The sequence below is a fragment of the Phaseolus vulgaris genome, chromosome 4 (assembly GCF_000499845.2).
Source record: "Phaseolus vulgaris cultivar G19833 chromosome 4, P. vulgaris v2.0, whole genome shotgun sequence".
In the NCBI taxonomy this organism is placed as follows: domain Eukaryota; kingdom Viridiplantae; phylum Streptophyta; class Magnoliopsida; order Fabales; family Fabaceae; genus Phaseolus; species Phaseolus vulgaris.
In genome coordinates this window covers 32,627,776-32,643,910 of record NC_023756.2, presented here as the reverse complement: position 1 = coordinate 32,643,910, position 16,135 = coordinate 32,627,776, and the positions used below count along the sequence as shown (strand labels likewise).

The window sequence follows — 16,135 nt, the reverse complement described above, 5'->3', positions numbered from 1 at the left end:
ACTAAGAGACCATTCAAAAAAGGAGAAAATGATTACTATAAGCACAAGTCTTGAGTTGGGCCATATACTGAATTTGCTCAACGCCTACTATCCTTTGTTTGAATACAATCAAGTTTCTATGATCCCAAATGTTCCAAACAATTGTCGTCCACATGCCCTTCCAATTCAGATTTTGCTTAGAATTTACATGAGGCAGATAAAAATGCTCATAATTCTTATATAGATTGTTGTGTTGGACAAACTGGGTATGTACTTGTCTAAAATAAGAGTTCCAGACAGCTAGAGCTATAACACAACCAAGAAAAAAGTGGTTTACAATTTCTACATCTTGAGAGCAGAGAGATCATAAAACACTTTCTAAATTAATCCCTATATTTAACCCTCATAGGGACTTTGCCTAAAAATATACTTCAGGCTAGGGCTTGAGCATTGGGAACAACTTTTACATACCAGAAAATTTCAAAAAAATATGTTGTTTTCATCCCTCGTGTCATTCTTTAAGATTTTGTAGGCTAACCTAACTGAGAAGCTTCCTTTCTGTTCACCTAGCCATGTCCATGTGTATCCCTCTTTAGATTTACATTGTTTGTTTGACTAATTAATACTTCTTCTTGTACTCTCTCCCACTCAAATCTATTCCTTATCCACTGCAGACTCCAAATCCAACCTGTTTCTATCCAACTCCTTACTTCCCCCACTCTCTTCCCTTGGTCTATTGATATAAAATGCAACCTTGGAAAATTATGTCCAAGGTTATCATCTCCTACCCATTTATCTTCCCAAAATCTAATCCTTTCTCTTAAACCTATTTTCCAACCAATTGTTTTTCCAAACCATTTTTTATTTCCTCCCTATCCACATGCTTTAGTTACATCTCTCCACCACCAAGACTTAAGTCTATTTGGTATACTTCTATCGTGAGCTCTACCAGGCTTCTACTTAGACAATAAAACTTTTCTCCACTTCCCATTTGTTTCAGTTCCTAGGTGCCACATCCACTTGGCAAGTAAAACTTTATTGAATGTTTCAATTTCCTTAATACCTAAGCCCCCCTCTTCTTTTGACTTACAAATAATAGTCCAACTTACCCAAGCTATTTTGTTAGTGACACTCACTCAACCCCACAAAACGTTTCTATGAACCTTTGTAATTTCCTGACACACAGAGATTGAAGCTCTGAAAATGGAAAAATAATAGAGTAACAATGTGGTGAGAACAAACTTTATCAAACATATTCTCCCTACCATAGACAAATACCTACCCTTCCAAGCATTGAGTTTTCCTTTAATTTTATCTAGATTGGTTTCCAAATTTTTTTTCCTCGATTGCCTTTTCAATTACTTCCCTTTCGGCACCTATTGATGTTATCTTTGACTTATGAAAGTTGACCCTTAAGCTAACACAAAACACCTAAGAATGAATTTTATAGTAAGTACATTTTGGTGATTAACTTAGCAGATGAAGAGGGTGCCATTCGTAAACTGAAGGACACTTGCTTCTATCTCATGATTTCCTCTTTTTAGACCCTGAAGTAATTCTATCTTTAGTGGTTGTCTTACTAGCCCCGACAAACCATCTACTACAATGAAAAACAAAAATGGTATCAAAGGTTCTCATTCTTCTACCCCTAGTTGGTTCGAACTTTGGAGTTGGACTCGCATCAACTAATATTGAAATCATGACTAATTCCATGATGTCTTTAATCTAGGACTTCCTATTAAAACCTAGTTATGACTATTTAAAGTTTTTTTTTTTAATTTTTGTCAAATTTTCAATAATTTTAACAATTTAATTAATTATTTTATTTAGAAAAAAAAACAAACTATTTTCTTAGAAAAAAATCAATAAAGCTAACGTGTAGTTTTAATTCCATACACTAAGGTCCTGCATGAATATGTGTCAACTTTTTCGCAATCATTTCTTTTAAAGAAGTCATAGATGGATAGCATAACTTCCTCACAATTTTATTTTTTCAAAATAGGATTTCTTATTCACAGTTTACCAATTTTTCGTAATAAAAAATATTCTACCCATTTTCGTAATTTCATAACAAAATTACATTATTTATGTGCTTTCGCCTCGTGATGGCTTTTGTTCTATTTCTTGATGTACGAGTCCAGCTTACTTTCCTTCTATTTTTTTACTCAAGAGACAGACCCTCCTTAAACCCTTTTCTTACACGTCCATACTCTCACTTCGTGGTTAATCAAGAGATAGAAACATGTGACCCTCAACTTCACCTGTTAAATAGTTTTCACGGAGATAATGTTAATCTCGAGTTGTGAGCTTAATCAGTTTTCACATGTGGTGGTCATCAAACACATTCAGATATGATGGTGATAGAATATCTAGTTGTGTTCATCAAACACATCTACATGGAAATTTTAGCAAGTTTTTCCACAGAAAAAACAAAAAACTTGTTTATGTAAAATTATCATATAATTTTATAACAATATTAAGAGAAGAAGAAAACATGTAACATAAAACGTAGAAACAGAAGTTAAATAGTGAAACAACTCGATTTCCATAACTTAGCCAACTTATCCAACGCAACACGTGAAGTTCCACCTTCAACCAATGCTTCCGCAGCACTTAGTTTCATCTTGAAAACCCTCTGACGAATATCTTTCCCTGTTTCCGATTCCATGAGTTCCCTCACTCGCTCCCCCAACTCGGTCCTACTCACAAACCCATCTTTCTCCTCTTTCACTGCCAAAGCCACCTTCATTTCCTGCACCATTAACACCCTATTCAGCTTCTGCTCCGCGTACAGTGGCCACGCCACCATTGGCACCCCTTCGGACACGGCTTCCAGCACCGAGTTCCACCCGCAGTGAGTCACGAACCCCCCCACCGAGTGGTGACTCAGAATCTCCATCTGTGGGGCCCAGTCCCGCACCACATACCCCTTCTCCTTCGTCCTTTCCAAAAATCCTTCTGGCAACAACTCGTTCAGACTCGGTTTCTCCTCCACCGAGTCACTGCCTTCCAATTCGGTCCTCACGACCCACAAGAACCTTTGCTCGCTCTGCTCCAACCCAATTGCTATCTCCATCAACTGCTTCGTCGAGAACCTCCCCATGCTTCCGAAACACAGCAACACGACGCTCTGACTTGGTTGTGACTCGAGCCAACTCAGACACCCTTTGTCTTCTTCCCCGTATGGTTCAGAAATCACGGGACCAACACAAAAAAGCGGTGGCATGGTCCTATCATTGTTCAACGCCGCAATGGCTTTCTCTTCCATCGCTTCGCACGTGTTTATTATAATCCCAGAACTACCCTTCATGGATTCCTGTATCTGACTGAAAATCTGACTACTGTGGCTCAAAGGGTCGCGGGATTCGTTCGGAAGATCATCGATGGAGAGTGCAGGTAACCCTGGGAAATTAAGTTGAAACGTTTGTTCTTGTACCTGTTTTGGGAGAGTGGTGCCGAAATGAAAGAGCACAACGAGGCTGAAGGCTGCGGAAGTGAAGTAGAAGAAAGTGGGGATGTCTGTGTTTAGATTTTCAGTGAGGGTTTTGGGGTTGCTGAAGTTTAAGAAGTCCATGACTAGGGCTTTGAGGTTGGATACTTTGGCGAGGGATTGCAGTGCAAGGGCAACGTTTTGGGTGCTGTGGCGGGAGAGTTCGAGGGAGATGAGGTGAGGGGGGAGGGAAGGGGTGTCGAGGGGGAGATGGGCGAGGGGGACGCTGTGGAAGGTGATGGCAGGGATGGTGGCGGAGACGGCGGCGATGTATTGGGCGTTGGAGTTGCAGGCTAGAGTGACAGTGGCGTTGGGGGATGGGGTGAGGATGAGGATGGTGATGGAAAGCGAAGGGTGGTGGGAGAGAATGAGCTTGCCGAGCTCCACCATGGAGACTAGGTGTCCCCTACCTATGTTAGGGTACAGAACAATGGTATCCTTCATTTTGGACAAAAATGTTAAGTTGAGTTTTTGTGTGATGGAGTTTTTAAGGGAGACTCTGCGTCTATTTATGGACAATAATGAGCCATCTCTATTTATCTTCACTCACTTTTCTCACAAATCATCATGGCTTCACAAACGAAGCTATAAAACAAAGGTTAATTTAATCTTTACAATTATATTAAATATGTTACTTACCCATTTCCTTAGGGAAAGCCAAAATAATGTTTGACAATGAAAGGATATGGATCCAATACAATAGTTATATATCGAGTCGAATATCTTGCCCAGCCTGCTTAAAACTGAAATAAAAAAATAATTTATAAATTAATTATATTTTTAATATATATTAAAATAAATTAAAAATTAAAAATAACTTATCTCATCCAATCTTATTTTTAAGGGGTCATTGATTACTTGAACAAAATCTAATTAGACTCATCTGTTTTGTTATTTAGAAATCGACAATGATACTTTATTTTTTTTCATACTCTCACTTGACAATAATATTATTTTTTCACACTTTCAATAATATTATTATTTTATTTTTAAATTTTATTTATTTTTATTTTTACTAGTTGAATATAATATTTTATTATTAAAAAAATTGTAAACTAGAAGTAAGAGAAAAAAAAAATGTTAAACAAACAATATTATTGGTTATTAAGTGAGAGTGTAAAATAATTAGAATGTAAAAGTATTAGTGTCTCTTCTGAAATTTCTGAAATTTTTATGTAATTTTGTAAGGAACACTATTTTCCTCTATTTACTAATTTTCTTAACTAATGCTCTCAACCGAACCCAAATGTTATTATTTAAGGAAATAATGTGCTATTAAGTACTAGTGTAGTAAAGAGTGTTTTCTAATTTATCTTTAAATCAATTATATTTTATCCTAGTTAATAATGTATTTATTTAAAAAATAAATTACTTTAATAATATATTTATTAATATTACTTATATATATATATATATATATATAAACGCTATAACTTATAGTAAATAAATCCGTTACTAATATGTTATTAAACCGTGTAATGATGCGTATCTAATGTTATTTAATAGTATGACAATACAGTGTCATTAAAATAACATTACTTTGGATTCAAATATAAACATAACTTCACAGCTAATTAAATTTATTTAATGTTGTTATTTTATAAAATAAAGAAAAACGTTTTTCAAATTACACGATCATTTATTCATGTGTTGGTTATTACTGAAATTAATATATTATACTATAATTTGTAGATATTTTTTTTAGACGTGACTATATATCACTCTCAGCGAAAATTCTTCTAGATCAAATATTTTTTCTAAGGTGTAAATTGATTACCTTTTTTCTAAGGTGTAAATTGATTGAATTTTTCAAATTTCAATCTAAATCTAGTTGTTCAACGTGGACCGAAGACCACTTGACCCTAGGTCTAGGCTTAATCTTCCTGGCTTAGAATTTATCTAAGTCCAACTTACATTTAAATCTCATTAACTTCGCTTGACTTAACGTGGACCCAATCAACTTGGGTTGACTTGGACCCAACCCGACTTAGTCTAACATGGACTTGAACTAACTTAGTTTGACTTTTGCCTAACCCACCTTAACTCGACATTGACCCGTGGTGACTTGGGCCAATATAGACTTTGCTCGACTTATCTCGACATGGGTCTGACCCGAGACCTGAGTCTCACAAACTTGGTCTTGGCTTGATTCGGCCCAGCGTGAATCCAAGTTGTCTCAACCCAAAGTGGGCCTAGGCCGAGTCATCCTAAAGTGGATATGTTTCGATTTTTCCATAGGTGGACCAGGATGACTTCACCCAACTTGGACTTGGGTTTATTGAACCTAACGTGGATTGATTCAACTCAGATCAACCATTCTCCACTCAACCTAGGTTTCATTGACTTTGCTTGACTTGGGCTAAGCTTAACTTAGCCTTATGTTCTTGACCTCATGATGAAGAACCATCCTTGCTAAAAGCCACATTTTTTATCAACTAAAAGCAGAGGATCAACTTGAAGATTATAGTAGAAATATTTGCCACAATTTTGCATAAATTTTGTATATAATAGAATAATACTTTTGGGCCTTGTATTTTAGGCCAATATAGTGTAGGATTTTGGGCCTTGATAGATCAAGAAGAAGGCAACTGCATGGCGCCACTCAAAATCCTCCAAGAAGGCACCATGTGCTCTACTCAATGTGACTATTCATGTTTCTCCACTCTTTAGGCGCCACTTCAAATACCTCTTCAATATCCTTGTAGTGCCACTTATATTGTTACTAATGAAGAGTTTTCTAAGCCCTGGATTGCCACATGGAAACTCATTATTGGAGAGGACTAGGTTCCACATGTTATGAATGAAGAGTTTTTGTAGAACTTGGATAGTCATTTCTAGGAGATTTCTTAGTCTATAAAAAAGAGGATTTTTTCTTGTAATTTCTAGACTTGAATGATATATGAAATTGTGTTTATGAAATTCTCAACATAGTTCTCCAAATCTCCCTTTTATGATGCTCTTTGTATTCTAGAAACTCAAGGAAGTTGGCATAACCGCTTTGTTGACCCTTGCACCTAAAACCTCATGCCCAAACCACTTCTCCTCCATGGCCATTCGGTGCTTTCCTCTATGGATTTTTACAAGCTTCTGCTTCCTTCCATCAACTCTTCCCACACTCAAGGACAATTGCATCACCTCAATTTGGCCTGACATGGATATAACCTAATTTAGTTAACATGGGTCTAGCCCAACCTGACGAACGTGACATGATTTTGGTCCAGCCTTACTTGACTTGTGCATGACCTAACAAGGACTAACTTAGATCTAGTCTAGTCCACTTTGACATGGGTCAGTCTTAACTTGAGGTTGAACCCAACGGAACTTAGTCTGATATGGGTTTAGCTTGGCCCATCCTAACTTGGGTCTAACCTACCCTAACTTGACTTTAACTTAGCTTAGTTCAACATGTTTTGGGTTTGTCTCAGTCCAACCTTACATGACTTAGGTCCAACTTGGTTGACTTGCATGAGTTGGGCATTAACATTTCATAACTTGAAATCACCATAAACATTAATCCTAAAAAGAACTAATTTTAAATTGGAAATTTATTACCACAAAGAAAACCATGGAAAATATGTAACATGATTTGGGGAGAAGAATTAGCAAACGCCTCAGTTTTGCTTTCCCATACGTACCAAAAAAGGCCAAGATACGTCGCCTTCATTTTCACAAAGAAGGAAGCTATAAGAGTAGAGTTGGTTGTGACCGAAAAGAGTAAAAAATGAAAGGGTAGCGTGAGAAAGGGCGAGCTATGAAAGGGTTTTAAAATAAGGAAAAAGAAAATAGTGATGACAGAGGGTGAAAGAAAAAATAAGAAAGGTGAAAGAGAGTTGGGGTGGGTGAGAGAAGAAGGCAGAGTAAATTTTAACAAAAGGACATGCGTGATCCTTATAGTGTGCCATGTCTCAGAATAGGAAAAAGAAAAGAGTGATGAGAGAGGGTGAAAGAAAAAGGGTAATGATACGTTGACAATCCACATTTTTTATACAACCACATTACAATTCCCAATACTATTATTTTAATATTTTTTCATATCATTTAATTCCTAACTTACCCTTTATTATATATATATATATATATATATTTCTAAATTTATCACATCAAGAGTTGTATACAACTATAAGGATTGCCAAACTATCGTTTTCCAAAGAAAAAAAAATAAGAAAGGTGAGATAGAGTTTGTGCTGGTGAGAGAAGAAGGCAGAGTAATTTTTAAAAAGACACGTGTGATCCTCATAGTCTGCCACATTTCACTTCCACGTGCTAATCTAAGATGTTCAAACTCAATATTATCTTTTGAAATTTATTTGATTTATTAAAATTGTTTGTATCCGTATCTTTGACACACAATGAATGTGTTTAACATACTTGCATGTTACATAGTTTTTATTATAAAATAATATTTTTTTATGCTAATTTATCTTAGTTAGTTTGAATTAACAATGTAAAATATAGAACTATTTAAAAGACAAAAGTAAAAACTTTCTTTATTATAGAATTTGGCATTTTAATTTCATCTTTCCTTATAATTATTTTTGAGACTGTGGTCAATAATATGCTTGTCACATCCTTTCTCTCCTACTCTCATTTTCTTTCCTTTTTTTTTACTTCTCATAACTTTGTCCTTTTTCTCACATCTTTTATGGTTGAGCACCAACTTGATGCCGACATAGTCTCAACCATAAATAGAGGGAGGTACCATTCTGATATAGTATGAAAGTTCTTCTTTTAAGGAGTTGTGTGTACTCATTTTTCTTCTTTGCTTGGTTGTTCTTGTTTCTATTGCCATCATGTAAAAAGAAACAACTCTTCTCTTCATATTTCTTGCATTTTCTTCACCTAAGCAAAAGTCTTGCTACCATTTGTGTATCTGTCAATCTTGAAGTCGACAACTATTATTCTTGGAGCAAATCGATGGTGACTACCTTTAGTGCAAAGAAACAACTTTGAATTTAATGATGGATTTGTTCCTTAACTTATGTAATTTGATTCATCTTATCCTACTTTGTGTCGATGCAACTATATCTTGGCTTGTTCATTATGTTTATGTTCTGATTTGCAAAAATATTTTATGGATAGACAAGGCTGAAAAAATATGCAGTGATCACAAATCTTGTTATTTACAAGGTGATCTTCTTCGCATATTTGAGTTACAAAAAAATCATCTTCTCTTAAAGAAGGAGTCCTCTCAGTTACTGGGTTATTTTACCAAAGGTTATATGGGATGAACTTTAGAGGTTTAAACCAGATCATGTATATATGTTTGCATGATAAAGTGTTTCGTGATGTTCTCTCAACTATTGCACAACGTAAACTATTGAGCAGTACAACAATGTGAGATCTCATGTTATGCTTATGGATCCTATTCCACGCATATCCAATATTTTCTCATATGTTTCTAAATAAAAATGACAAATCATTGGAAATATTTTTCTGCTCATCTTGAACTCAAGGTTAATTCTACTACCACAACATCTTCTTGCAAACATCATGGTCATATTGGGCATATTGAAGTCGCTTGTTATGACAAACATGGTCTCCCTTCAACTCAAGATAACAAGAACTAAAAATACAAAAATAATATGTACAAATTATGGAAGGAATGAACATACCATTGATACTTGTTATAGGAACCAAGGATTTCATCCTAGATACAAGTTCCACAATGGCAAAAACGATGTTATCAACAACATTGATGATATCAATGAAACTGGTAATGATTTGAATCAACAAAGTGCATTAGGAACTCAAGATGTTCGATTATCTCCACAACAATATCAAGGTCTTATGTATGTTATACAATAGTGAAATAATAAGGGCATTTCTGGATTAACATAAGTTAATCAAATCAAATATTCCTCAAATTATAACTACAAAAGGTAAATCGAAAGGCAATTTGTATTCTATCATTAATCTTTCAAAATCTCAAAATATAACTTCTTGGATTGTAGACTCAAGGGTTACTAACCATGTTACTTCATTAAAAAAAAAAATCATATAAATTTATCAATCCTATCATTGTTAAATTTCCTAATGGTACACATGTTTTTGCAAGCACACTGGAAATGTAAAAATCAGTGATTTTTTTTACCTAATTGATGTGTTGTACATACCTACATTTACATACAATACAATTTCTATGTATAAACTTGTATCATTTCATGAAATCATTTTCTGTCTTGCTTCTTGCAACATCCAAGATATAAAAACCAACAAGATGATTGGTATAAGTGATGTTAATGTTGACTTATTGATAAGTGTCAGATTTCAGTAATGTTTCATATTAAAATACAAACACGTATAGATATTAATTGATAAAATAAATATAAAATAACCCCTAATTTATGAATTTATACATTTTTACATAATTTATGATTTTAATTTGAATAAGAACGATTTATTCCCAAATTTGTGTTAATTTCAGGATTCTAGGAAAGGTGGAGATGAGATTGGGGAAAAGGAGAATATACAAAGCTAAAAATAGAAAGATGGAACGCACTAGCACTCACCCAAACTCGTCTAAGCGAGATCCCTAAAGTATCTTGCCCAGGCAAGATCACTCCAGTGACGTTGGGCCTTTTTTCGTACAACTTGCCGAGGCGAGTCCAATGATGTCCAAACGAGAAGTCACTTAGCCTAATCCCAACTAGGTTAAATATGAGGCTTGAGGCACAACCCTAAGTATCAGTGATTGAAAGGATCAACATCATTGAGTGGATTGGAATCCAATTGGGGTGAATAGAAGGTGTTAGAAACCCTAGAGGAGGCAGCTGTTAAGGAGAAACATTCTGGATTTTCTTTTCTTGCTCTCCATGCTTGTAACAACCAACATGTGTGGCTAATTCTACCCTTTGGGATTGGGAGTAATCTGTTCAAACTCTTATGTATTGAGGTGATATTTGAATATATTATTATGTTCTTAATTTATGATTGGTATTATCATTTTGTTTGTAATGCTTGTTTACCATGATCAAGATCCTTAAATTTGACCGAAAAGTACTTCTAAGTTTCTGACCCAAATGATAATGCTTAACATATTTGAACTCTAGGAATAAATTTGAAATGTTAATTGCTATCAACGTCTGATCGTAATGATAAAAAGTTTTTATATGCGAGGAATCGATATAAATGATTTTGTTACGGGTATCAATATCAATCAAAGGATAGAATATTATCATGCAAATTAAAATACAAAAGAGTAAGAAGGATGAACCACAATCCCTATTTTTCCAATTGAACCAACAAACTCTTTGACTTGTTTTCTTTTTAATCATTGCAATCATAACAAACTCCAACAAACTTTATTATTTTGATTTCAATTTAGTGAATCTTTTACTTGATTATTCAACCGTTCCTTGTGGGTTCGATATTTGTCCTTAGGGACAAATTATTACTTCTGACAACACAATGCACTTGTCGTAGAAAAGTCATCACTTATATACTCTTAATGTACATGCTATTCAATCTTGTTGTGTGAATTCTATTGTTGGTGCTCTACAATGTAATGTTCAAAACCTTGATCTTAGCCATGCTAGAATGGGACACTTATCTGTTGATGGACTTGTTATGAAACAACAACTTTCCTTTTATATTTAGTAATAAAAATATCATTTGTAATACTTGTCATCTTGCTAAATAAAAAAGTTTCATTTTCCTTCTGGTTATTTTTACATCAGTTATTCGTTTAACTTGAATCCTACAAACATTTGGGAACCATGTTTTAGTACTTCTAAGCATGGATATAAATACTTTCTTATCATTGTGATCATACACATTTTACTTGGATACATCATATGAAAGATAAATCTAAAGCTCAATTTAATTATCAATTTTAATGTTTTTTGTTAAAACTCAATTTGAAAAAACATAAAGATAAATATTTTTAGAACTAGTAATGGTGTTGAATTTAACATGAAAAATTACATTGATTATGAGGAAGTTGTGCATTAAAAAACTTGTGTTGAAACACTTGAAAAAAAATGGAATAATTGAGTGAAATTATCAACATTTACTCTATGTAACTCGTGCTCTTCTATTCTAATATAATCTTACTCCTAAATTTTTGTATTACACTCTTAATCATGTTGTTTATTTGATAAATTGTATTCCCACTCTCTTTCTTAATAATGTTTCAACTTTTGAAAAACTATGAAAAACCTTGTGACATTACCAATCTCAAAAAAATCAAATGTCTTTGTTATGTTAATACTATCATTACACAAAGAAAACTTGATTCAAGATCCAATCTGAGAATATTTATATGGTTTAAAGAATATAATGATATCTCTCTTAAATCTTGAATCACATAATATTGAAGTATTTCAAAATGTGAAATTGTTTTAGGATTATTTACCCTATATAAATAATTCAGCTTAAAAAATCAAAACTAGTTCTCTCTTATTTTTTTTTAGCTTACTTGTATCATCTAGTTTTCATAATGATATGTTTGACATTGCTATAAAAAATCATAATCCTACTTATCAAAAACATGTTACCTTTGAACCAAATGAGGATGAGGATAATAATAATACCTCCTTTATTGCTTGTTAAACTATGTGTACTCGTCAGTCACCAACTACAAGACTATTAAGTCATCCTAACCTCAACTAGATTTAAGCTTCAATCAAGTATCAAATATCCAATTGAATATTTTGTGTTTCATACTAGTCTATCACCATCTTTTAAACATGTTATCGTATCCATTAACACAAAAGATTGGCCTAAAAGATATGCATAAGCTTCTAAAATGAAACACTAGTAGAAAGTGATGGATGAAGATATCCTACTCTTTTGAGACTAATAACACATGGACTATTACATATTTACCACCAAATAAGTTTACAACCGATTGCAAATGGATGTATAAAATTAAACACCATGCAAATAGAATTATAGATTGATATAAAGCTTGTCTTGTGGCAAAGGGTTACACTAAGTTGGAGGGATTGGATTTTCTCGACACCTTCTCTCGTGACCAAATTAACCAAGGTTCACCTACTCTTATCTTTGGTTGCCAGGAACCTAAAACAACTTGACACGAACAATGTCTTCCTTTATGGTGAACTTCATGAAGAAGAATATATACAAATTTCATCAAATATGAATATTATTGCATCTAACCAAGTATGTAGGTTGCATAAGTCATGTATGGACTTAAATAGGCTAGCATGAAATGGTATGAGAAGCCTTCTACCTTCCTCATTTCAAATGGTTATTATCACTATTCTGCAAATCATTCTTTCTTTCTAAAATTTACAAATTATGTTAGCATTATGGTCATTATATATGTTAATGATATCATTCTCACTAGAAATGATATTGTTAAAATAAAACATGATAAATCTTCTTAACAAATATTTTAAAATAAAAAAACCTTGAAGATTTGACATATTTTCTTGGTCTTTGATGAACTTTTTATGACAAGTGTACCGAGTCAAAATTAATAAATTGTCCCTAAGGATGAATATTGAACCCACAAGGAACAATTCTAAAATCTCTAGTATAATATTCACTGAATATAAGAAAATGTGTAAAATTTTGTTGCAAATGTTGTTTGTATCATGAATTTGTAAGAAATTAAATAAAAGCAAAGTAAATGATTTGGATGAATCAATTGGGAAAATTGATATTGGAGTTCATCCTTCTTACTCGTTTGTATTTTCAATGAATAAAAACATATAACATTCCATCTTGATTGACATTGACGCACATATAAAAATCATTCATATCGATTTCTCACATACAAAATTATTAAGATAGTCTTCGAAATATCGATTCCTCGCATATTTATAAAAACTCCTTATCATTAGGAACAAATGTTATAAAACAATTAACATTTTAAATCTATTACTAGCATTCAAATATGTTAAGCATTATCATTTAGGTCATATGCTTAGAAGTACTTTCCAGTCAAATCTAAGGATCAAAATCATGAATCAAGATTTAAACTTTAATAATAAAATAACAATACCAATCATCAATAAAAAACAAAATATTATAAATAAATATCACCTTAATACATAAGATTTTGAACAAATTATTCTCAATCCCAAAGGGAAGAATTAGTCACTCATGTTGTCATTCCAAGCATGGAAAGCAAGAAAAAAGATCTAGGGTGTTGATAAGTGTCAAATTTTAGTAATATTTCATATTAAAATATAGGCACTTATGGGTATTAATTGCTAAAATAAGTAGAAAATAACCCCTAATTTATGAAATTATACCTTTATACATATTTTGTGATTTTAGTTTAAATAAGAACTATTTCTTCCCAAATTTGTGTTAATTTAAGGATTATAGGAAAGAATGAAGATGATTAGGCAAAAGGAGAATAATATAAGCTAAAAACAGAAAGTTGGAAGGCTCGACACGCTCCAAGCTAACACAAGCCCACCTCATCATCAAACATCTCGCTCAAGCGAACTCATTCTCGCTTGAGCGAGAATGCTCCCACAACATTACGTGTTTCGACATTTTACTCACCCAAGCGAGCTCAATCTCTCTTGAGCAAGAATCCACTTAACCCAAGTCATTTAGGTTAAATAGGGGGCTTGAGGCACAACCCTAGTGTGCAAGATTGAGGGAAAAACACCATTGAGAGGATTGTAACCCAATTGGGAGAATAAAAGGTGTGAGATACATTAGAGGAGGCAATCGTCAAGGAGAAACATCCTGGATATTCTTTTCATGCTATCACTGCTTGTAACATACATCATGATGGATATCCACTAGGAGAGGATTTTATTAATGAAGGAAGAGGATTTTCACCTACACATTTGAAGTTCTTCCTTCTAGTCTTCTCACAAATTAAAAGAAGTCAAAGAGAAGATCAAGCCTAAAGATAAAGAAGTCTACAAACTCTCAACTAATAGGCTTCATATTAAATATCTCTCTTTATAGTTTCTTTTAAATTGTAAATAATATAGAATAATGTTTAGAAAGGTGCTTAGAGGGAAACATGAGACACCTCTTTTGTAAAAGCATCTTTAGGCTTTAGTTTAGCAAATTCTAGAAGCTTGGGGAGTGAGCTTAGTAAGGGGGGTGTGATCTTAGGAGTTTTTTGGGTAGCTTAGGGAATAAGCTATGTAAATGACCAGCCCTTACTCCTATAAAAGGAGGGCTTAGGTCCTTCACAATTCAGATTGGAATTATATAGTAAAGAGACTATACTCAAATTTGGAGAGAAATTGTGAGTCTTGAGTCTTCTTCTTCCTTTGCCTTATCTTGTGAGCTATGGTGAGCTTCAAGTGGCGGCATTCCATCACTTATCTTGGGTCAAGGAACCAAGTGGCGTGAAGTGTCTTCCAATTCTCAAAATCCAGCAAGCTTCTTCTATAAGTGTTCTTCTTCCTTCATGTTCTTTCAATTTCATTCGGCAGTTTTAATTTCCTAGCTTTTCCTTTTCATTTGTACCGATTAGTTTTCTTTTCCAGCATTGTTTCTTGTTTCTGTTCGGTGCAGTTTCATTCTTTTCCTTTGTTGTTCAGTTTATCATTTGTATTCTTCCTTTCATTTTGTTTTGATTCCATTTGACAATATATGGACTTCCATATGAGTCTTGGTTGGTGCTAAGTCTTGGTGAGTTCTTGAATTAGAACATTGATCCAATTCTAAAGTAAGGTGCCATTTATGACCAGCTCAAGTTGCTCCTAAGAATGTCAAAGAATCATGTATTCTTGTAGTTACGTTCACATCACATCATGTGTGGCTAATTCTACCCTTTGGGATTGAGAGTAATTTGTTCAAACTCTTATGTATTTAGGTGATATCTAAACATAATATTTTGTTCTTGATTGATGATTGGTATTATTGTTTTGTTTGTAATGCTTGGTTTACCATGATATAGAATCTTAAATTTGACTGGAAAGTACTTCTAAGGTTCTGACCTAAATGATAATACTTAACATATTTGAATCCTAGGAATAGATTTGAAATGTTAATTGCTATCAATGTTTGATCTTAAGGATAAAGTTGTTTTCATAAATATATGAGGAATCGATATTTAGGAAGCATCTTAATAACTTTATATGCGAGAAATCGATATAAATTATTTTTATACGGGCATCAATATCAATCAAAGGACACAATATTTTCATGCTAATCAAAATATAAAAGACTGAGAAAGATGAAACTCAGTCCCTATTTTTCCAATTGTAACAACAAACTCTTTGACTTGTTTTCTTATTAATCATTATCATAATAACAAGTCTCAACAATCTTTTACTGAGAGTGTGGGTAGGTTTCCAGTGTTCCAAATTTATCTTTTCATCTTGTTAATTCTCCTTTAGCCCTTTCATCTCCATTTCCCCCTAGAATCATGAAATTAACACAAAATTGGGAATAAATCGTTCACATTAATCTTATAATAAAAAAACATGTAAAAATGTTCAAATTCCTAAAGTAGGGGTTGAATTATAACTATTTTATCAATTAAAATTCATATGTGCCTATCTTTTTATATGTAATATTACTAAATTATGGCACTTAGCAGTCTCAAGTCTGTAAGCTGAAGCATTGGCATACACCTTTGTCAACTAAAATATACTTTAGAAGCCCCTTTTTCAACACCCATGAATCATTTTGTAAAGCTTTCATTCACTACTACAAACCTCCTTACTCATTTGTCCTCTTATAGAAGCCTCATTGAGAGACTCATATACCTTACCA

General features: G+C 33.4%; 1 protein-coding gene across 1 annotated transcript; it reads right to left on the bottom strand.

Annotated features, from left to right (window-relative positions):
• Nucleotides 1–2,420: 2,420 nt before the first annotated feature.
• Nucleotides 2,421–4,235, bottom strand: LOC137837537 (isoflavone 7-O-glucosyltransferase 1-like). Its single transcript, XM_068646558.1, has one exon. The coding sequence runs from the start codon at nt 3,911–3,913 to the stop codon at nt 2,501–2,503; it is 1,413 nt and encodes a 470-aa protein (XP_068502659.1). The 5' UTR covers nt 3,914–4,235; the 3' UTR covers nt 2,421–2,500.
• Nucleotides 4,236–16,135: the final 11,900 nt, after the last annotated feature.

Coding starts and splice junctions, on each gene's coding strand:
- LOC137837537 (XM_068646558.1), bottom strand. CDS start 3,913: ATGAAGGATACCATTGTTCTGTACCCTAACATAGGTAGGGGACACCTA.